At 43.6% G+C, this 22,335-nt stretch overlaps 1 protein-coding gene across 4 annotated transcripts; it reads left to right on the top strand.

The window, feature by feature from the left end:
* Positions 1-962: 962 nt before the first annotated feature.
* Positions 963-21,803, top strand: LOC111842857 (uncharacterized). 4 transcript variants are annotated; one of them, XM_072712770.1, is made up of 5 exons: positions 965-2,177; positions 3,985-4,544; positions 4,613-4,798; positions 9,565-9,691; positions 19,971-21,803. In XM_072712770.1, exons 2-5 carry the CDS (start codon positions 4,506-4,508, stop codon positions 20,336-20,338), a joined length of 720 nt encoding a protein of 239 aa, XP_072568871.1. In that variant the 5' UTR covers positions 965-2,177; positions 3,985-4,505; the 3' UTR covers positions 20,339-21,803. The 4 variants fall into 4 exon arrangements, 2 of the variants coding, with proteins under 2 accessions (XP_072568871.1, XP_072568870.1); XM_072712769.1 differs by having other exon boundaries at positions 3,146-4,544; XR_011991854.1 differs by lacking the exons at positions 9,565-9,691; positions 19,971-21,803 and adding an exon at positions 5,617-8,370 and having other exon boundaries at positions 963-2,177; positions 3,146-4,544.
* The last annotated feature ends 532 nt before the right edge of the window (positions 21,804-22,335 follow it).

Raw genomic sequence — 22,335 nt, 5'->3', positions numbered from 1 at the left:
GGGACATGTCCCCCTCTATCCGAAGGTTGTCCCCCCAAAAAAATTTATAAAAAAAAAAAATCGCACTATCTATTGTGAAAAATATATGTATGTATACCTAAAATAATTCTGTAAGTAGAAAAAAAAACAAACGCAAAAAATGCATTTAGAAACAGTTCAGTTCCCCCTCCCCTTCCTGACAGTGGTTTGGCCAACTGCCTGCTTTCCCAGGTCATCTCACCTACTCTACACACACGAATCACGTGTGTGGCTGCGGCTCAAATAATGTCGAATTCCAGTAAGTAGGGTATTTTATTCACTTTAAATAAAGTTATTCTCTTTAATGTAGTCGATGCAGACTCATTCATAAATTAGTTGCGGCAAAAATGCTGATTACCGATGTAATTTTCCACGAATCTGCTATATTAGCGATTAAAATATTACTTATCTAGTTAACGTTAGCTTGTTTACAATAGCTTGTTGCATAGTGCACTGCAACTAACATGCCAAAGCCGTTTCCCATGCATTGTTTTATTTGTGACGACTTGGCATAATGTTAACTTAACATTAACGGCCACAATTAGCAAAAATTGCTCATGAGAAATTTTATATTTATTGTCCCCCCCTACTGTTAAATTAAATTTACGCCCATGAGTAAATCACGATGTTGGTGTTGCCGCAAGGGCTAGTCATTTAAGCGAGAATGAGAACCGTTTCGCAGGGATCGATGTCACGTGTTTTGTTTTTTTCCCCCCCCCCCCCCCGAATATTCGAATCTCAAAATGAAAACTCGAATGCCATCCCTCCAAACGAATATTCGAATATTCTGGTCCAGCCCTAGTAGTTTCCCAGGGCTTTGTTGGTTCCATAGTTCTTGGAACTTTTTGGACAAAAAGGGCTTTACAGTAAGTTAAAATGTCAGTTGCGAAAGGTCTAGTCTAGTCACAGGTGGAGCCTTTAAACTAGCTTTGGAACAGATCTTAAGATCAAGTTAGAAGTTAAATTAAGTTAAGTCAACTTGCAGGCTGATCTGTCTTTATGAAATACCATCATGCCTTTATTTTCTAGTGAAATCTGAAACACAAACATTGCATACTGTATTTCCTAGTCACAAAATATTCTGTAATTTGGTCTTTACAATTAAATTCAAGATTTGATTTTGTTCTCCTTCTTAGGGTCTAATTGCATATGAACATTATATCCTGTACCTATGACTGCTCTGCAGACCAGCATCTCCCCAAAGGCCATCTTCTAGCCAGAGCCCCACCAGCACAACTGCTGGGCCAGTGGGGTGGTTAGCATACGCACAAGGATGCGTCTTGTGTTGGCAGATGAGTTGGGACCCCCCATTGTTGCCAGATACACTGTAAATTAAATCTAACAATCATTTTAACTTATTTCTTTATGTTGACTTTACTTAATGTGGAGTTGTTTACCTTACTAATGTATATGTAGTAATCCTTACTATTTGCCTTCAAAAGTCTTATTTACTTAAATATCTCTAGTTACTGTAATATGATTTGTTTGAGTGCCATTTTTCCATTCTACTATCATTTTAGCTTATAGTTGGAAGATCCCGACCTTTAAGAACCTACATGGGCTAATCCAAACACAAAATCTCTAACTTAAATAAATAAATAAACAAATAAATAAATAAATAAAAGTCAGTAGAGGAACGATATGAAATATGAATGAGAATGATAAGAATATGTGCTTAGTTAAAAAAAAATAAAAAAATGAGTATTTTTAAAACGGGAATTCATCATGCATGTTATCAATGTTCAAGATTCACACTAGATCATTTGAAACCAGAACAAGCAATGTTAAAATGATTAAAAGCGTTTTAAATATCATTAGGAGTAATGGCGTCATACAATACAGAAAAAAATATGTAATTTCTAAACTTCGTCGTCATTGTACACCAGGACAATAGGTGGCTAAATGCGCAAATAAAAAAAAATCGGCGAGCAAGAAGCGAAGAAGAAGAAGAGCGATTTTAATTGGATGAAAAGTTTTGCACTGCGGGGGGTAACAGCCGTTAGAGAAAGGGCTCGTGTATCGCAGCAATTTCGCTTGTAAAAAGACGTTTCTGTCAGCATTTCATCAGCAAAGAAGTAAAGAAATCGAACGGAGGAAAATAACCAGCGAAACTGTGACTTCGGGAACATTTTGGAATCCAATGCCGTCTGTTTGGCCGTGTAAGTATTGCTCATATCATATTTTACTGAAGCACCACAGATTTAATCATGGAAAATATACTCGTATATCGCCAGTCCCGTGCTTGTACACTGACTGTTTGTGCACATTTTATGGCGTGTTCTAAGATGCCTAATCATGTTAGTGGTGTTAAAATGCCGTTGCTTGCTTCCACCTCGAGGGATTTCATCACGACATACATTGCAAACGGCTAACTTTACGTCTTTATCGGACACTTTGAAAAACTTCCAGACGGGAGAACTCATGTTGCCACTGGTAAACTCCGCTCTGCTGTTGTTTACCTGTGCGCCGTGCATGCACGTGTGAAAAAGTCGCGCGAGTAATATACGTCAAGTGATCGGCTTTTTTGATAGGCGCTTTTGGGGTTCGCCGATCAAGCTATTTTTAGCCAATATCGGCTGATCATGATCGGTGGCCAATCAATTGGAGCATCACTATTTGTAAGACCAGTGTGGTCAAGGAGCATGGTTATGGCAAAATTCTCCATCCTCTCATCCAAGATCTTGTAACACTTGAGGAGCAGGGCCTTATACCTGCAACAGCTTGGAGCAAGCATGTATTGTTTGTAGCAGCAGACAATTTGGCAGCTCATTCTCTTGCAGGTTTTTATGAGAGTTTTACAGCTAATCATATGTGCAGATTCTGCATGGCCACCAGGGATGAACTGTAGGTCAGTGAAGTACAGTCTGGTTTCTCCCAGCTCCGAACAAAAGTGACTCATTACAAGCACGTAGAAGATGTTAGGTCTAGCTGCATACTTAGTGAGAATCTGAAACATTTTCATGTAGTGGATGGTTTCCCATCAGATATCTTACACGATCTTTTAGAATTTTGTGCCTTTTGAATTATCACCATGTTTTCAGAAGCTAATTGACCAAAAATACTTTTCTTTGGAGTCTTTGAATAAGGCGATCCTATTCATAATGTGTATTTCCTTACACATTTACAGACAAAACAGACCGGCCTCAGATTATAACCAAGAGTCACACAGCAAAGTCAACAATTTTAGGCAATGCCCATGAAAATTGGACTCTTCTTAGATTACTTCCTTTTTTGATTGGACACAATGTTCCTGAAGGTGACCTGTTCTGGGAGCTGATCATGACTGTTAAACATGTTGATGAACTAGCCACATCTCCAAGATTTTCAGAAGACTCATTGGCCTTTTTTGAAATGAAGATCTCAGAACATCGCCATTTGTTTCAGACATTGTTTCCCTCTACAAGACTTCGGCCCAAACATCACTACCTGGAGCATTATCCCAAACTAATTCGAACTTTTGGACCATTAATAGATGTTTGGACCATGCGCTTTGAGGGGAAACACAAATTCTTTAAAAAAATTGTCCATGCAACACAAAACTTCAAAAATGTGTGTCTCACACTGGCAGTAAGACACCAAAGAATGATGGGTTTCCACGTAGCTTCTCCATCTTTTTTCAAACCACCAGTGGAAATTCAAAAATTGAAAGCTGCTGCTGTTTCTTCATTCCCTGACAATGTGCAGCAGTCCCTCTTTCAGATGAACGGTCAGCAAAACACTGCTTTGGGAGCATCTTCAGTATGTTTGGATGGGATTAAGTATGTACCAGATATGATTGTTTCAGCTGGCTCGTGCTCCGGTCTCCCAGAATTCAGACAGATTACAAAACTTGTAGTTATTAACACTCATGTTGTGTTTGTCTGCAGGCAATTGAACACTTAAGGTCCTATGAGCTTTGTGGCAGTCATTTAAGTCCCCATTCAGTCACTGAACTGTCTGAATTGAATGATGTTTTCCCTCTCTCAGCTTTCCGAGCCAGAGGAAAACTTTTTGTCACATTAAAACACGAAATACTGCAAAAGTTGGCAGAGTGCATGTACTCATATAAAGCATACTCTACTGATGAAGATTTTGCTGAAGTTGCCACAGCCCTTATCAACAAGCATCCGTGTCTTTGAGAGCAAGGATCATCAACAGGGTACGGAGGGTGGAAAAATAGTCTCAAATTTAAGATGGGCAATTACCGGTCAAAACACCGTAAAGCTGGATGCCTTGATGTTTCTGTTAATGGAGGAAGAAGGGGCAAGTACTCTCCTGAAGGACAGCCTCCAAAACAAAATATTAAAAAACCACGAGGAGATGAAAGAAATTACCTTCCTGATTTCCCTTTGGGAAAGGATAAAATATCTCTTGAAAAAGATAGGGAACTGCTTGTTGAAGAAATGCGAAAAAGATTGCCAAACAAGACCTTAGTCGCCCAAAAGATGGACTAAACATTTCCTTTACGAAGAAAAGAAATCGTGGAAACTGAGCCACCGATTAAAACAATGATGGAACGCTGGCCAGCACTTTTTACTGAGCGTGAGGTAAGAAATCTTATTGTGATTGGCTATTTGCATTTGTTTCATTGGTTAAATGATTTTCTGTTTTGTAGGTTTTTGCAGAATATACTCGGATTGCCTGCAAGAATCTTCAGAGTGAATTCTTTGGTGAACTTGACAGACACACACCCCGTCTAATGAAGATTTTTCGGTCTAAAACTGGAACCTTGGGTCAGACCTTATCAAAATTACTAGAGCAAGTTGAGTCAAGAAGAAACACCAATCAAACATTAGATCAGGTATGACTATTCATGTGTGAATAAGACTTAATTTCTTACTGCTACTGCATGTCAAATTTATTTGACCCATGTTAATCAGCCATTTTCTTAAGTGATGCAAAGTGTAAAATATTCTGAAAAATATTCAGAATTTTATTTTTAAATCCAAATCAATGTTTCCAGTATAATGTTATTAGGACGATCACCAAGGGCACATTGTGATGTAAGCAAATTTAAAACTTGTGCAAGAATTGATGATCTTCCATGCTTCCAACATTACTTCTCATACTAAGCCATTGACCTAACCTTAACACCACAAACGTCATGGGGTCACAACATCCCCTGCATGATCACTCTCGTGACAGACTGGAAGCATTGATTTGCAGTTAAAAACTTTACAAATATTACTGTGTTTCTTGCACACACCTATATTTTTTCTTTAAAAGACTATGATTTGTCCATGTGGGTCATATGAATTATTGTCATGATCACTGTGTTATTTAAGCATCAAACGAGTAGCCCATTTTATATATAACCCCCCAAAAATTATTTCCTTAAAATCTTTGTATTTGCCTGAAGAAAGTCATAAAATTGGACATGGCATGAGTGAATAATGAAATTATTCCTTTAAATTATTGTACTATTCTTCATGATTTTATAAATGTTAAAGAAAAAACAGTTCATTAAAATAAGATTTAATGTCATATTTTAATTTGCAGATAAAAATACTAAAATGAAATATGGTTCCTTCAAGAAACTACACTGTTACAAATTACAAACAATGTCATTTTTTATACACTGAATAACATGGAATTTCATAAACGCCTCTGTTTTTTCAGGAAACGGAAGTTACAATTCGACACACTATGGTTCTTCATGGTATCCCTGTCCTTCTTGGGGACAACCTGTCATAATCCACTCCGTTCGATCCCGATGTGAGCCACGCCCACCTCGTTACCTCGTGTGATTCCCTGATTGTTCTCACCTGTGATTCGTTCTCCGTAGCCTGTCTCTAGTACTTAGTCCGTGTCTAAGTCTGTAGTCCCCAGTTCTGTCATTGACGACAACAACAACAACAACAAATTTATTTTTGTATAGCGCATTATCACAACATTACATTGTCCCAAAGCGCTTTACAGCATCCCCACCCAAAGCCCCCAGTGAGTAAGCCATAGGCGACAGTGGCAAGGAAAAACTCCCTAGAAGGAAGAAACCTTGGGAGGGACCAGACTCAAAGGGGGAGCCCATCCTCCAGGGGCCGGCAGGGAGAGTCAAATACAGTTAAATCTGAAACACAAACGGGGAGCAGGGGGGAGATGACAAGCCGGTGCCACCACTCCCTCCAATCGCCAGGCAGCCAGAAGGCAGGGAGCGGGTCAAACAAGGAAGATGACACAGGCAGAACGGCGAGCTGGATGCACGGTCGTCATTGGTAGTGGCGACGTCACATGTTACAGGGTGTGCTGGACATCTTGATAGATTGAGGGCTCCAGGCAGCACCCCCCAGGAGAAGGTGGTGGAAATAAATGCAATTAGTCAAAGTAAGGGAGACTATAGGCAGTGCTAAAAGTTAGATGAGTGCAATATGAAGTGCAATGCTCCGGCAGATATGGCTATGGCAGCATAAGTAGGAGGGAGAGGCAGGTGGGAATGCAGGCATGGGGAGTCCCTGAAATGTCAGCACTCCAATCCCACAAGCAATTGTGAAGCTAGAGTGACAGCACTGTCAATTCAGTTTATCCAAAGCCAATGGCACCGATCCCCACCCAGCTCTACACCTCACACTATAGGTTTAACTGGGAGTGAGAAGCTAGCTAGAGCTAGTACTAGTGTCCCTATAAGCTAAACTAAACAGGTGTGTTTTTAGTCTAGACTTGAATATTGAAAGTGAGCCTGAAACCCGCACATCCGATGGAAGACCGTTCCACAGCTGAGGAGCTCTATAGGAGAAAGCTCTGCAGCCTGCCGTAGATCTTTCTACCCTAGGTACTAACAGATATCCCGCACCTTGAGATCGAAGCAAGCGTGGGGGATTGTATGTGGTCAGCAGATTATTAAGGTAGTCTGGTGCAAGGCCATTCAGTGCTTTATAGGTTAACAGCAGTATTTTATAGTCAATCCGAGACTTAACTGGTAACCAATGAAGGGAGGATAAGACTGGTGTGATGTGATCAAATTTTTTTGTGTTTGTGAGAACTCTGGCTGCCGCATTTTGTACCAGCTGAAGTTTATTTAAGGAACCAGACGGGCAACCAGAAAGGAGGGCATTACAGTAGTCTAGTCTGGTAGTTACGAAGGCATGTATTAATTTTTCTGCATCACGAAGTGAGAGCATCTTACGAAGCTTGGCTATGTTTCGTAGATGATAAAACGCAGTTCTAGTAATACTTCTTATGTGAGCATCAAAACATAGATCTGAATCTACTAGAAGACCAAGATTTCTAACCACTGTGTTAGGTTGTGTAGGAAGGCCACTAATGCTGAGGTGGTGAAACTTATTACTTGCAGCCTTGGGACCAATCACCAGTACTTCTGTTTTTTCTGTGTCTAACATTAGAATTTTTTTTGCCATCCAGCACCGAATATCTAACAGACAATCTTCTAACCGAGATAGGAGTGATGTATCATCAGGGTTAACAGATATATATAACTGTGTATCATCTACATAACAATGAAACCCAACACCATGTTTTCTAATAATGTTACCAAGCGGTAGCATGTATAGGGTAAACAATAGTGGGCCCAGTACTGATCCCTGTGGGACACCGTATGTGACTTTGGTGGCCTTGGATGATTCGTTGTTCACATGTGCATACTGATAGCGATCAGTTAAATATGAGCGGATCCAAGAGAGTGCTGTCCCTGTAATGCCAACTACACCTTCTAACCGGTCCAAGAGGATATTATGGTCCACAGTATCGAATGCTGCAGTTAAATCTAGTAATACCAACAGCGATATCAAGCCACGGTCAGAAGCCATAAGTAAATCATTCATTACTTTGACTAGAGCAGTTCCTGTGCTATGGTTTGGTCTAAAGCCAGACTGATATAATTCATTAGTATTATTTTTTTGTAGGAAAGAAGACAACTGACGAACTACAACCTTTTCCATGATCTTTGAAATGAAAGGAAGATTTGAGATTGGTCTATAGTTTCCTAAAACACTAGGTTCAAGATTTGGTTTCTTTAGAACGGGTCTAATAACAGCCAATTGACGTTGCTGTCGTGTTTCCCCGGTCCTGTCCGTGTGCAATAATGTCACGTTTACCCTGCTTCCTGGGTCAGCTCGTCTACTTGCCCGCTCGCCTGCACCACCGATCGTGACAGCACCTCCTGCTCGTGCCACGCCCCCTGTTCTGCCCGAGCCTCCAGCACCGGCCCACGTCCCCGAGGAGGTCCCGGACAATGGGACCCTTGCTCCTTTCTCCTCTGAGGAGGAGGAGCCGGAGTGGAACCCCTCGGGGACCTCCCTCTGGACTCCCGTTCCCTTGTCTGGCTGGGAACATCGGCCTGGTGGACCCCGCCTGTCAGTGTCCCGTAAGGGACGGGGCCACAGGCGTCGGGCCCGGTTCCCGCCCGCCCTGCCCCCTTGCTCGCCCTTGCTCACCTTGCTTGGGGCTCCGGGGTCACCGGCTGCGCCTCCGGCTCGTGGTCGGCGGTCGCCTCCGGTTCCCCCCACGGTGCCTCGGTGTCGGTCCTTGGTCACGCCTCCGGCGCCTTGTCGGTCGCCTCCGGGCCCTCCTGCTTCGGCGGGCTGTCGGACGGTGCCTACGCCGGCTCCGCCGTCGCCTGCTGCGGCTTCCCCCTCCTGCCCGCCTCCGCTGCTGTTCCCTCCTGCTCCCTTCATGCCCCCTCCGTCTCTCCCTCGTGTCATCCCCTTGGCCCCTGTATGGTTCCCTCCGGCTCCCTTCTTCCCCTCGCCTGCGGCCCCTCCGGCCGCCGCCTGTCGCCTGTCTGAGCTCCCTCGGGCTCCGCTCCTCCCTCCTTCTTTTCCTTTCGTCCCGCCTGTCTCTGCCCCTTGTCCCTCTGTTCCGCCTCTGTTCACCCCTGGCCCCTTTGTGTCGCCTGTGGGTGTTCCTGCTGTGCCCCCCGTGTCTCCCTTCCTGGCTTGTCTTTCCGCGTTTCCTGTTCTTTGTCGCGTCCTGTCCTTCGGTTGGTCTTTGTTCCAGTTCTATGTCTCGGTCCTGTTTCCCTGGTCTCGTTAATGGCTTTGTTCTTGTTTTCCAGGTCCTGTTTCCCCGGTTTGGTCTCCTTCATCACCTCCCTTTGGGGCGCGCCCAGAGTGCGCACCTTTGGGGGGGGGTCTGTCATGATCTGCTCCCGATGTTTACCACGCCCACCTCCTTACCTCGTGTGATTCCCTGATTGTTCTCACCTGTGATTCGTTCTCCGTAGCCTGTCTCTAGTACTTAGTCCGTGTCTAAGTCTGTAGTCCCCAGTTCTGTCATTGACGTTGCTGTCGTGTTTCCCCGGTCCTGTCCGTGTGCAATAAAGTCATGTTTACCCTGCTTCCTGGGTCAGCTCGTCTACTTGCCCGCTCGCCTGCACCACCGATCGTGACACAACCCTTTAGAATTTTTTTTAAGGTTTGCTTTGTAAAGATTTGTAAAAATTAAAAAAAAAAAAAAAGCTGTAAAAATTGATGATTAATATTTTAACTTTTTTTATAAGGTTAATGAATTTTGACTGTTTTTGTGACTAGTACTACAGAAAAATCTAATGTACAGCTCTAATGTCTATTTGCATATATTTACTTTATCAATTTTTTTATATTCATATCTATTTAGGACTCAGAAGAAAACAACTTTGAGCAGATTCCTGTTGGCATTCTGTTAGTCGACAATGAAGACTCTCCTCACTGCTCTTCGTTGATCCCTGTACGTCCAGTCTCCACTGCTATCATCATAGAGGGAGGTATTGTTATGGATGATGTCAGGGACCTGCCTCTTGCTGTTTGTCTCTTGTTTGGACTATCTTACACACTCCATCTTGATTACCCAAAGTGCATGAAGAACACATTCAACTTCATCCAGCAAGTCATGCTTGATCTGGGATCGAAGTCATTGAAACTAGGGGTGCACCGATTGCAGTTTTCTGGCCGATCAACGATCACCGATCCTTAGGCAACCTTACCTGCCGATCTCGATTTTTTTTTTGCCGATCTTGTTTCTTTCATAACTAAAAGACAGTTACTTCAATGTTTCCATTTTTATTGAGTAAATTGATATGAATACTCACAAAACATGAGGTAGTGTCCTCAAATATAAATGAACATATAAATGAGCATTGCTGTTTGAACTACAAAATCATATTTTTTCTTCCAGACTTTAATTTCTCTAATTTTGTAAAAAAAAAAATATATATATAGCTGTTATGACACACTTGTCCAAAAAATAGGGAGGGAGGCAGCCTGCACTGCACCTCTCTCGGGAATGGGAGAAAAGGCTGATTTAACCCTCTGGGGCCTAGGGGTAGGAAACACACTTTCACTGACTGGGGCATGATCACACATTTCATCACACTTAATTCATGGCAAATACATTATTTCTTATATATTTGTTTTGCCATTACACTCATCTTTATTTTAATATATATTGTAAATATGTCAGATTTTTGTTAAGTTTGAAATTTGACATCAAAGTATAGACATTGCAAAATGCAGTTTGGAACACTTGCAGAAACATTATAAAAGTACATAGTAAGCAATGCTGGCAGTTTGTTTTGATCCCAGATATCTGATCACCAAAGTCTTGGCTACATGAAGATGACTAAATGGTGTAGATGCAACATTAATTTGGATAAATAAATAAGAAAAACCTAACTCATGTAACTATTTCTGGCTCCTTTCATTGAATATGTAGCAACTTTCATGTGTATGAATGAGCCATTGTCACCTGGCCACGTCCCCAACCCCCTTTTATGGCGCTGAAGGGGATGTATCTGGATCGCGTTTCACCGTTGCGCTGTTAATCAAATTACCATGCGAATGCGATTTGAATACGCGCTAATGCGGCTATTTAGAATGTGAATAGCGATCTTCGGGTGAGAGCGGTACTACACGCCCCCGATGCAGGTAAAACAAAGTAAGATGACATGGTTAACTTTTTTGCCGATTTAACCTAATTTTTAAAACTTTAATACTTCCGACAATGGACGTTTTGAAAAGAAGACAGATTACGGATTTAGCCAGCGTTTTTTTCATGATTATACATTAAGATTTCAGCGAGATATTTATAAACTGAAATAGACGCGAAAAGTACGCGATGTCGTCGACGACATACTCGACCCCAAAGAGTTAAAAGCATATAACTAAGATCGGTGGATCTCATGGGAATATGGTCGATTTCTGATCCCCTCAAATTAACGTGATCGAGGCCGATCGATCGGTGCGCCGATCGATCGGTGCACCCCTAATTGAAACCAAAACTATAGACTTTGAAGAACCAGTTATTTGCTTAAATCAACACATTTAGGTCAAAATTATCTGACCTGCAGTTCACATGGCCACTACTGGCATGAGATGATTCACAACATGTCATAGCAAGAAAAAAAAAATTGTTTAATTCTACTTTTTGAATAGATTCAGTTGTTTGTTCAGCATTAATATTTGTTTAATAGGCTTAAAGCATTTAAGTTATAATTTATATAATTCATTTTCATTGTTTGACATATGTTAATGGATCACAGTATCCTTGTATTAATGTTATTGTGTATCAGTCAGCATGGTCTGCTTAAAAGCACTTTAAATGAGGATTGTAAAATGTTATACGAATGTAGAGATGTTCAGACAGCGGAGGTTTTCCATTCAACCGTTCTGTTGACTTTATTTCTGGGATGACAGTTCAGTGGAGCTACATAGTTTTCCTAAGACATTCTGCATGGTGTATGGAGTGTTAGATATTTTTTGGCCACAATCTTCAGTATGATAATAATTTTAAGCTTGCATAACTATTATTATACTGTTATTATCCAGGGCTGTGGAGTCAGAGTCGAGGAGTCGGAGTCGGAGACAATTTTGGGTACCTGGAGTCGGAGTCGGCAAAAAGTTAACCGACTCCGACTCCTACTAAATTTAAATGGGAATTAAAAAAGTAAGTTGAAATGTCCCAATTCACAAACAGTCATAATGAACTACTTCTCTGCTGTAAGAATAAAGCTCAATGCATGCAGTGTATAATGTTACCACAAAACGAACATGTCAAGTAACCATGAAGCATGCTTTTCATTGACTGTATGCGTCACTATATGGGATGTAATGCACAGGTAAGGTGCGGCACCGCTTTCCATTGTGTCGTGTTCCACTGTTACAGGCATGGGCGTAAATTTCATTTAACAGTAGGGGGGGACAATAAATATAAAATTTCTCATGAGCAATTTTTGAAGGGGACACAAATAATACAGTCAAATTGTACTTATAAAGATATGTCCCCACAATGAAAAACTTTGCTTCTATCATTATTATTGTAGCATAGAGACTGCGTCATTATGGTTATTTTCAAAGTTTTTCTCAGGTTCAATGACAAAGCAGATTTTTCTTCTAAACTATTTATTGCATTGTTTGTTATGTTGTTTACAGTCAAGCCATCAAAATACAATAAAATTTAAACATGACTGTTTAAATGCATAATAGATATTGATTATACAAAAAAAATACAGTGGGGCAGTTTGGACGTAGCACAGTGCTCATTTAGTAAATGCACAGCTAAACAATATGCTAATTGTGGCCGTTAATGTTAAGTTAACATTATGCCAAGTCGTCACAAATAAAACAATGCATGGGAAACGGCTTTGGCGTGTTAGTTGCAGTGCACTATGCAACAAGCTATTGTAAACAAGCTAATGTTAACTAGATAAGTAATATTTTAATCGCTAATATAGCAGATTCATGGAAAATTACATCGGTAATCAGCATTTTTGCCGCAACTAATTTATGAATGAGTCTGCATCAACTACATTAAAGAGAATCGCTTTATTTAAAGTGAATAAAATACCCTACTTACTGCAGTTCGACATTAATTGAGCCGCAGCCACACACCTGATTCGTGTGTGTAGAGTAGGTGAGATGACCTGGGAAAGCAGGCAGTTGGCCAAACCACTGTGAGGAAGGGGAGGGGGAACTGAACTGTTTCTAAATGCATTTTTTGCGTTTGTTTTTTTTTCTACTTACAGAATTATGTTAGGTATACATACATATATTTTTCACAATAGTGCGATTTTTAAAAAATTTTTCTTATAATTTTTTTTGGGGGGCAACCCTCGGATAGGGGGGGACATGTCCCCTCCGTCCCCCCCGGGATTTACGCCCATGGTTACAGGGAACTGTGAACCTAGCCTAAAGCCCCCCATACATTTACAGATGCACTGCCGATTTTTCGGCCGTTCAACGAGTCATCACGCGTCAAACGCCTGAAAAATCATCTGGTGTGTTCTCAGCTCCGTCGGCACCCCTTCGCTATGCGCTAGTGAAGGGGGCCGAAGGAGCCGAGAACACAGATCTCCCTACCTGTCTCCAGCAGAGGCTCGTTCTGCTGATCAGCTGGCCGGTGAGTGACACAATGCACTAAACTTCCAGCTGGCTGACAGAGGAGACAGCCACTGCAGCAGACAGAGGCATCACATTACTTTGGATGGGGGCGGTGGTCGAGATTTTCGGCAAGCTGGATCTGCCCGTCCATGTGGATTCCCGCAATCTGCGGCCGCCAATCAATTGCCGCGATTGTACACGCACATCGGTCGGTGGCAAAATCGGCCATGTGTCAGGTGACTGTGTGTGTTTGCCGTGACAGGGACAGACACTGCATTGCTTGGAGGGCTGCGAGCCCACAGGGCAGGGAGAGGTTAGGGAAACACCTACAGCACCCCCCCCCCCCCCAAAATCTGTGGTCAATCTGAGCTTGCACCCTCTGTCATGGCCACACCGTATCCCAAGCAAGAGAACGGGTGATCCGTTTGCTCAAGTAGAGTAGAGTGTTGGCTTCCTAGCCAGTAGTTCTGTGGTGAAATGACATGTATGTTGCCTTCCTTTCCTTCAATGGATGTAGAAAATACATTAGCGTAGTATTGTGGTGAATGGATGAGACTGTCCAGGAGTAATAAGGAGATTAGCCACAGGTGAAATCAATAACTAAGTGGGGAAGGGGCATGTAGCGGAGTGTGGTGATAAGAGGGGAAAGGTTGGAGACAAGGGAAGAGGAATGCTGGTCAGTGTTGCGTGAGGGGCTGATTAGTGCTGGTCGCGGTCATTAGGATCGCTGCCGGAGAAGATAGGTAGGGGGGTGAAATAGGTAGAGGTTGCGCGGATTTATTAGGGCGAGACTGTTGCCGGCGGGTGAGACTACTGTCATTCCAGGAGGAAGTTGGTTCCCAGCCTTGTTTAATCCCTGGGGCTTAGTTGATTAGACCCCGTGGGTGGGTCTGGTAGAGGAAAGGGAAGTGTCCTTTTTAAGATTCTTCGTGTGTGTGTGTGTGTTTTTAGGATGGTCAGCCGATCGGGTCTGTGCAATACGGTGGGTTAAGGGAGGGCTGGATGGGATGGTGTACGCTGCCGCCTCGGAGGGGGGTGTTTGGTGTAATCGGGTGTGAATTACGATTTTGCTTGGCTTGCTGTGCTTCTGTGAGTGGGGTGCTGGTGAACCTACTGAGTTGCTGTGTGACACACTCTGGCGGCGGGGTTACAGCCTGTTTATCTGCTCCCTAGCTGGTTGTATTGTGCTGAGGGGAGATGAATTAATTAAGTAAAGTATTTGATCCCTAAATTGGTGGTGTGTATCCCTTGGGCTTGCTGGGTGGGTAACCTGTGGGGAGCGGGCTAGGATAGCTAAAGGATAGATCCTTAATACCCACAGAGGATTTATTACACTGGTGGCAGCGGTGGGATGATGTCTGACCCAGAAGTAGTGGAACAGCCACCGAGGGGGGAGGGTAGCTCCGTTCAGTGTTTGCCCGTAGCAACTTGTCCGGTGTTTATGCCCGAAACGTTTACTGGTACTAATCGGGAATGGTCTGATTGGGTTGCCCAGTTTGAAGTGGCTGCCGAAGTGAATGGTTGGGATGATTCTTTAAAAATGAAATTTTTGTCACTTCTCTTGTCGGGGCGTGCAAGAGAGTTGTATTCCCGGTTGCCTTTGGCTGCTCGCAGTGATTATTCAAGTTTAAAAGAGGCATTAGGCAGATGTTTGGAACCATGTGATAGTGATGACTGGAACAGAGCCAATTTTTTGTCCCGTAGACGATTGCCAGACGAATCGGCTCGGGATTTTGGTATGGCATTGCGCCGGCTTATTTATAAAGCCTATCCTTCTGCCGATAATGTGACGCGTGATATGTTTGCTCGAGACCACTTTGTAGAACATGTTGGGAGTAGCGATTTGAGAATATATCTTCGCGGTCGGAAGCCTAATACATTAGAAGAAGCCATTAATATAGCTGCCGAGTTGGAATTAATAAAGAGCCTGGAAAGGTCTCAGATTAGTTATGATGCCCGGGTGTGTGCTGTTACGGAAAAATCACCTAGGGATCAACAGATGGAGCTCTTGTTGGGGGTGGTGGAGGGTTTAAGGCAAGAGGTTAGAACTCTGCAGCAGACGGTGGCGTCTTTGCCGTCCCCTATCGTGACTGAGATGAGCAGGGGGAGTAATAGTGAGGAAAGGAGGCGTGGTCAGCAAGGTAGACCTGAACGGGCAGCAATAGCAACTGCTAGAGATGCATGTTGGGAGTGTGGATGCACTAGGCACCTGCGTCGTAACTGTCCCTATGTGCAGGGAAACTAGAGGGGGTGGGCACAGTGGGCCAAATGCCCACCCCTTTCTGCAGGCTGGCCAGACTGGCTCACAATTCTCCGGATAGCTCCGGTATCTACCTTAATGCAAAAACAGGTGGGTGTTTTTCTCATGTGTTAGTAGATACAGGGGCGCAAGCCTCTATCATCCCCAAACAGAGGTGGTTACAGTTTACAAAGGGGATGGGGGAGTTAACAGCGTATCAGGGTGTAGCATCAGCAGCAAATGGGGGTGATATGCAGGTGGTTGGGAGGTGGCAAACCATTTGTCAATTTGGACCTTTGGCCTTGGTTGTGGATTTCTTAGTGGCTGATGTGTCTACCGAAATTTTGCTGGGGATTGATTTCCTGTCAAAATATGGGGCTGTGATTAACCTTGCTAATAAATGTTGTAGTTTGATGGGGAAGGAATTGCCTCTAATTTCATCATCTGAGGCTAATGAACCAAAACTAGTTACTGTACAGGCAGATACTGTAGTAGGGCCACGCACGGAGGCCATTGTTGCTGGGGTTGTGGAAGGGTTGTTGGCAGGCCGTGCGGTAGGCCTGCTCGAACCGTCTGACTCCCTGTCTTCACATTGTGACTTGATGGTGGCGCGGGTGGTTTGTAGCGCGCAGCAAGGGGTGGTACCTGTCAGGGTTATAAATGTGACTGAGGGGCCCTGTGTTTTAAAGGAGGGTATGAAGGTGGGCACCCTTCATACGGACGTCACTGTGGAACAGGACACCATATCTGCAGAGACCGTACAGTGGTCTGTAGATGTTCTTGTTTCACAGCTGGGGTTGGCAGAAAAGGGTTTCTCATCTTTAGAATTGATAGCTATTCGAGAGTTACTTCAACGCCATAGTGGCGTATTTAGCCGGAATGATAGTGATTTGGGGAGGACACACCTGACTCGTCATGAAATTGATACGGGGGGTGCTAGGCCTATTAAAATGCACCCCCGTCGGGTGCCTCTGCATTTGCAGCAGGAGGTCGCGGACCATATTAAACAGATGCTTGAGAATGACATCATACGCCCCTCATGTAGTCCTTGGGCAGCTCCGGTAGTACCAGTATGGAAAAAAGATGGTAGCCTCCGATTTTGCGTAGACTATCGCAAGCTTAATGAAGTTACAGTGAAAGATGCTTATCCGCTGCCAAGGATTGATGATGCCCTAGATAGTTTAGCCAATGCGCAATGGTTTTCAACTCTTGACCTTGCCAGTGGTTACTGGCAGGTTGAGGTTGACCCTCGGGACAGGCCAAAAACTGCATTTATCACTAGGCAGGGATTGTTTGAGTTTAACATTTTAAGTTTTGGCCTATGTAACTCACCCAGCACCTTCCAGCGTTTAATGGATTTGGTTCTGGCTGACTTGCAGTGGTCAACCTGTTTAGTGTATTTGGATGATATTATTTGTTTTGGTCGGACTTTTGAGGAACATTTACATAGGCTGGATGAGGTGCTTTTGAAGTTGGGGCAGGCAAATTTAAAAGTGAAGCCTGGTAAATGTAACCTGTTTGCAACAGAAGTGCGTTATCTGGGGCACATTATTTCGGCTCAGGGCATTATGGCCGACCAGGATAAGGTGGAAGCTGTGAGGAGTTGGCCGGTTCCTCAAACTCAAACAGATGTTAAGAGTTTTCTGGGGCTGGCCTCCTATTATCGCCGTTTTGTTAGGGGCTTTGCGGACATGGCAAGGCCATTGCATCAGTTAACTGAAAAGGGACGGAAATTTAAATGGGATGAGTTGTGTGATGAGGCGTTTCGACAATTAAAGACTAGTTTGATTACAGCACCAGTTTTGGCGTACCCTGACCCTCATAAACGTTTCATTCTTGATACGGATGCAAGTGACTTTGGCATTGGAGCAGTGTTATGCCAGGAGGGTGAGGAGGGCGTAGAAAGGGTTGTTGCTTATGCGAGTAGGGCACTGACCAAAAAGGAGAGGAAATATGCAGCCACTAGGAAGGAATTGTTGAGCATGGTATTTTTCACAAAGCATTTCAAACATTACTTATTGGGGAAGGAATTTACCTTGCGCACTGACCATAGTTCACTGAGATGGCTACATAATTTTCAGGGCCTAGAAGGACAATTGGCTCGGTGGGTGGAGCAGCTGGCTGCATTCCAGTATAAAATCATTCATCGCCCTGGGAAATTACATACTAATGCAGATGCTTTGTCCCGTAGGCCTTTGTCCTTACCTGAGGCATTGCCAGAGGAAGTGGCTGTGGCTAGCTCCCCTATCCCCTCTTCAGGGCAGAAAGGGCTCTCTGACAGTATTTGTGTAGTAAGGGTGGAGGCCCAAACTCAGACTGGTGGGGTGGAATTTGGGTTGGAGGATGAAGTGAGTAAAGCACAGAGGGAGGATGGTGAGATTAGTGTAATTATTAGTTTAATACAGGGGTTGCAGGGTGGGGTGGATATATGGCAGCAGTATCCCGAGTTGAAGAAATACCAGTCTGTGTGGGGCCAGTTGCAGTTACAAGGCCAGCGGCTGGTCCGGGTCCCACCAAGTTACTCTGATGCAGCCCCCGGGGCCCAGGTGGTGCTTCCTAGGAGCATGGTACCGGTGGCTTTGCAAATGCTGCATAGTACTGCCACAGGGGGGCAGTTAGGAATTCAGAAATTACAAGCTAAAGTTAAGGATCGCTTCTTTTGGCCTGGGTGGTTTAGGGATGTTCTGCAGTTTTGTAGAACGTGCCCGGACTGTGCCTCTCGTAAATCTCATGGCCTTCCCCCTAGGGCTCCTCTGAACCCCTCTGTGACATCCCGACCTATGGAACGTCTGGCTGTGGACATATTGGGTCCCTTGCCTGAAACCCCACTAAAAAATAAATATGTTTTAGTGGTGAGTGATTATTTTTCAAAATGGACGGAGGCTTATGCCGTGCCAAACCAGGAAGCAGAATCGTTGGCTAAAGTCCTGGTAGAGCAGTGGGTGTGTAGGTTAGGGGCTCCACGCAGTATACATTCTGACCAAGGGAGAAATTTTGAATCTACATTGTTCAGAGAGATGTGCCAGTTGCTTTGTATACAGAAGACGCGAACATCTCCCTACTAGGGATGCTCATTTCGATTAATTTTCCCAACCGACAACCGCCGTTCGTTAACCGAACATTAACCGTTAACTGATTAGATTAGAATATTAAATTCCTCTGGGGTCGGCGGTCCCGCCGGCGGGATCTGACAGAAATTTCGCCAAACCATTTAAATAACTCTGCGAGGTTTTATCATATACACATTTAAAAAACACCCTCAGAAACCTTGGACGGTCTACTTTTCAAATATATATATAGGTAGAAACTAAATATATTTTTATAGCTTCGTGATACGAATAGAAAGAACAAGAGTGACTGACTTAAGTGTCTGCGTCTCGAAGCAGCTCTGATCGCCTTCCCACTTGCAAATTGCGCTATTCGCATGATAACAACATGATAATCTGACAGTTAGTATTGGATAAAGAAATATGTGAATACGCCCATTGTACCCGAAATAAAACAAGAGCACATGTCTGGGTAGTGTTTACACCGATCGGCAACAATATAGCACACGGATACGTCTCTGCCGCTGAAGCTTTGCGCCAATGTTTCCATTTTCAGCAGCAAAGCTCGTACCTGTGTTCATGGCTCAGTGGGCTAAGCCTGTGTGCCTGTAATCACAGTCGCCGATTCAAACCCAGTGTATTTAGAACGTGAAAAGCGATCTTCAGCTGAGATGCCACAAAACTTCATACTACTACTAATAATTAAAATATATATAAAAACATTTTAAACCGTTTAACTGATTAATATTCGGTCAAAATTAATTATTTCGGTTAACGGTTAAACGGTCAAAAGGAGCATCCCTACTCCCTACCATCCTGAATCTAATGGGATGGTGGAAAAATTCAATCGAACCCTGTTGTCTATGTTGGCATTGTTCGTGGAGGACAACCAGATGAACTGGGATGTTCTATTACCGTATGTCCTTATGCCCTACAGGAGTAGTGTGCATGCGTCCACAGGGTTCACACCATATAAGGTGTTATTTGGTCGGGAGATCATTCTCCCTGTGGATGTGATGTGGAATATGGGTCATCAGGAGAGGTTTTCGGCGGTGTCAGAGTATGTGAAGGCACTCACTGATACGTTGTCTACTGTGGTGGGGGCAGTGAAGAGACACCAGGAACGGGCCTCTGCACAGCAAAAAGCGGTTTATGATTTTAGAGTAAATCATCAGCACTATGTTGTGGGAGAGCAGGTATGGGTACAGAATAAAGCGAGGAAGAGGGGCCGTTGTCCCAAACTACAGAGACGTTATAAGGGCCCTTTTAAGGTGTTGGAAGTAATTTCTGATGTCCTTTATAGAGTGGGCCAGCCTGAAGGGGGTTCGGACACAATAGTGCATTTTAATAGGCTTAAACCTTTTGTCTGTTTGTCTGGTGCAGGGGAACCATCCAGTGTGCAAAAGGAGGATCCTCTGGACAGTAACCCATCTATGGATTCAACACCCCTGCCAAGGTCGTCCGAGCCGGTGGAGGTGGACAGGGAGGCACCACCGTGTATACCAGCAGCTGCGGCCAGGTTGCAGGAGGTGGAAGTAATGGGAGCTGATCGAGGGTTACAAGCAGCAGAGGGCCAGCCAGAGGGACATTGGATCACTGGTGGGGATGAGAGAGTCGGAGACCAGAGTGAAAAGGACAGCAACATGGAGGCCGAGGAAATGGTGCGGCCACTCCTCTCAGGACGAGGACATCTGCGGCGGGAGAAGCGGCGGCCGGTGTGGACGAAGGATTTTGAATTGGGGTTGGACTGACTCGGGGACGAGTCTTTTTTTCCTGGCAAGGGGGAAGTGTGGTGAATGGATGAGACTGTCCAGGAGTAATAAGGAGATTAGCCACAGGTGAAATCAATAACTAAGTGGGGGAGGGGCATGTAGCAGAGTGTGGTGATAAGAGGGGAAAGGTTGGAGACAAGGGAAGAGGAATGCCGGTCAGTGTTGCGTGAGGGGCTGATTAGTGCTGGTCGCGGTCATTAGGATCGCTGCCGGCGAAGATAGGTAGGGGGGTGAAATAGGTAGAGGTTGCGCGGATTTATTAGGGCGAGACTGTTGCCGGCGGGTGAGACTACTGTCATTCCAGGAGGAAGTTGGTTCCCAGCCTTGTTTAATCCCTGGGGCTTAGTTGATTAGACCTCGTGGGTGGGTCTGGTAGAGGAAAGGGAAGTGTCCTTTTTAAGATTCTTCGTGTGTGTGTATGTTTGTGTGTGTGTATGTGTTTTTAGGATGGTCAGCCGATCGGGTCTGTGCAATACGGTGGGTTAAGGGAGGGCTGGATGGGATGGTGTACGCTGCCGCCTCGGAGGGGGGTGTTTGGTGTAATCGGGTGTGAATTACGATTTTGCTTGGCTTGCTGTGCTTCTGTGAGTGGGGTGCTGGTGAACCTACTGAGTTGCTGTTTGACACACTCTGGCGGCGGGGTTACAGCCTGTTTATCTGCTCCCTAGCTGGTTGTATTGTGCTGAGGGGAGATGAATTAATTAAATAAAGTATTTGATCCCTAAATTGGTGGTGTGTATCCCTTGGGCTTGCTGGGTGGGTAACCTGTGGGGAGCGGGCTAGGATAGCTAAAGGATAGATCCTTAATACCCACAGAGGATTTATTACAGTATATACATACAGAGGAGTCGGAGTCGGAGAGTCGGAGTCGGAAGATTTAGAAACTGAGGAGTCAGAGTCGGAGCATTTATCTACCGACTCCACAGCCCTGTTATTATCTCCCTTCTCAGGTTTCCACATTAGACATGTTTTGTGCTTTTAATTAAGACAACGTTGAATTACTACTGCACTCTATGGCAGAAGTGATTTGTCCTGATTTTGAAGATTGCAATTTGTTTTGCTCTTTGCACTTTTATGTGGTAAATCAAAATTAACATTGAAAACAATGTTATTGTTTCTTAGAACCAGGTGCAGGAGTGGAATAAAATATGCTGAGAGAATTTAATCTTTAAAAGTTAATAAATTATTATTTAGTATTTGTTTGAAGCAGTTAGCGCTCAGTAAAAAAAGAATCCTGTGCATTTGCCAGTGAATCATAATAAACCTATGACTGAAGTCAATTTTGATGCAGGACTTTTCATGTAGCACACATGTTTAGCAGCCAGTGACAGTCATCCAATAAATTATAGTAATGTGTATTGATTCAAATTTTCTCAATTGCTTCAACCATTTCTGCTGTAATCAACATTTTGAAAAATAAATGTTTTGAAGTGATCTAAATGGAGACCTGTGATTTTTACTAGTTGCAATGTATTTGAAACTGTAAATAAAATTAAATAGGAATATTGCTATTATTTTATTGATAAATTATAATAATTATTGTTATATGCTATAGTTAAACTTTACTGGTACCATTCCTCAAATCACAGATTCAGTTAAGTTAATAAAACTTAAATGCTTTAAGTAAATGTGACTGGATACAAGTAAGGAATACTTTTAATACATTAGTAAATATGACTTAAATGACACTTGATATGATAAAGTTAATATTACTTAATTGAATTAAGGCAACGAGTTTGCACAATTTAATTAAGTAAACTTAACAAATAACTTTTTACAGTGTACCTTTAAAGCTGTCTAGATGAGCTGGCGAAGAAAGAACCGCTGAGTGAAATGTTTGTAATCAGCTTCGCGCCACCATTTTCAATACTGCCGTGGTTCTCGTCGAAATCTTGCGGTGTTACACCATAGCCGTTACACCATAGAAATTATATTTCTACATGGCAAATAATTTACTAGTAGGTGTAATAGAGTAA

Source organism: Paramormyrops kingsleyae, chromosome 5, assembly GCF_048594095.1.
Source record: "Paramormyrops kingsleyae isolate MSU_618 chromosome 5, PKINGS_0.4, whole genome shotgun sequence".
NCBI lineage: Eukaryota > Metazoa > Chordata > Actinopteri > Osteoglossiformes > Mormyridae > Paramormyrops > Paramormyrops kingsleyae.
Note: the sequence above shows the minus strand (reverse complement) of the source record. Positions and strands in the feature narration are given on the sequence as shown.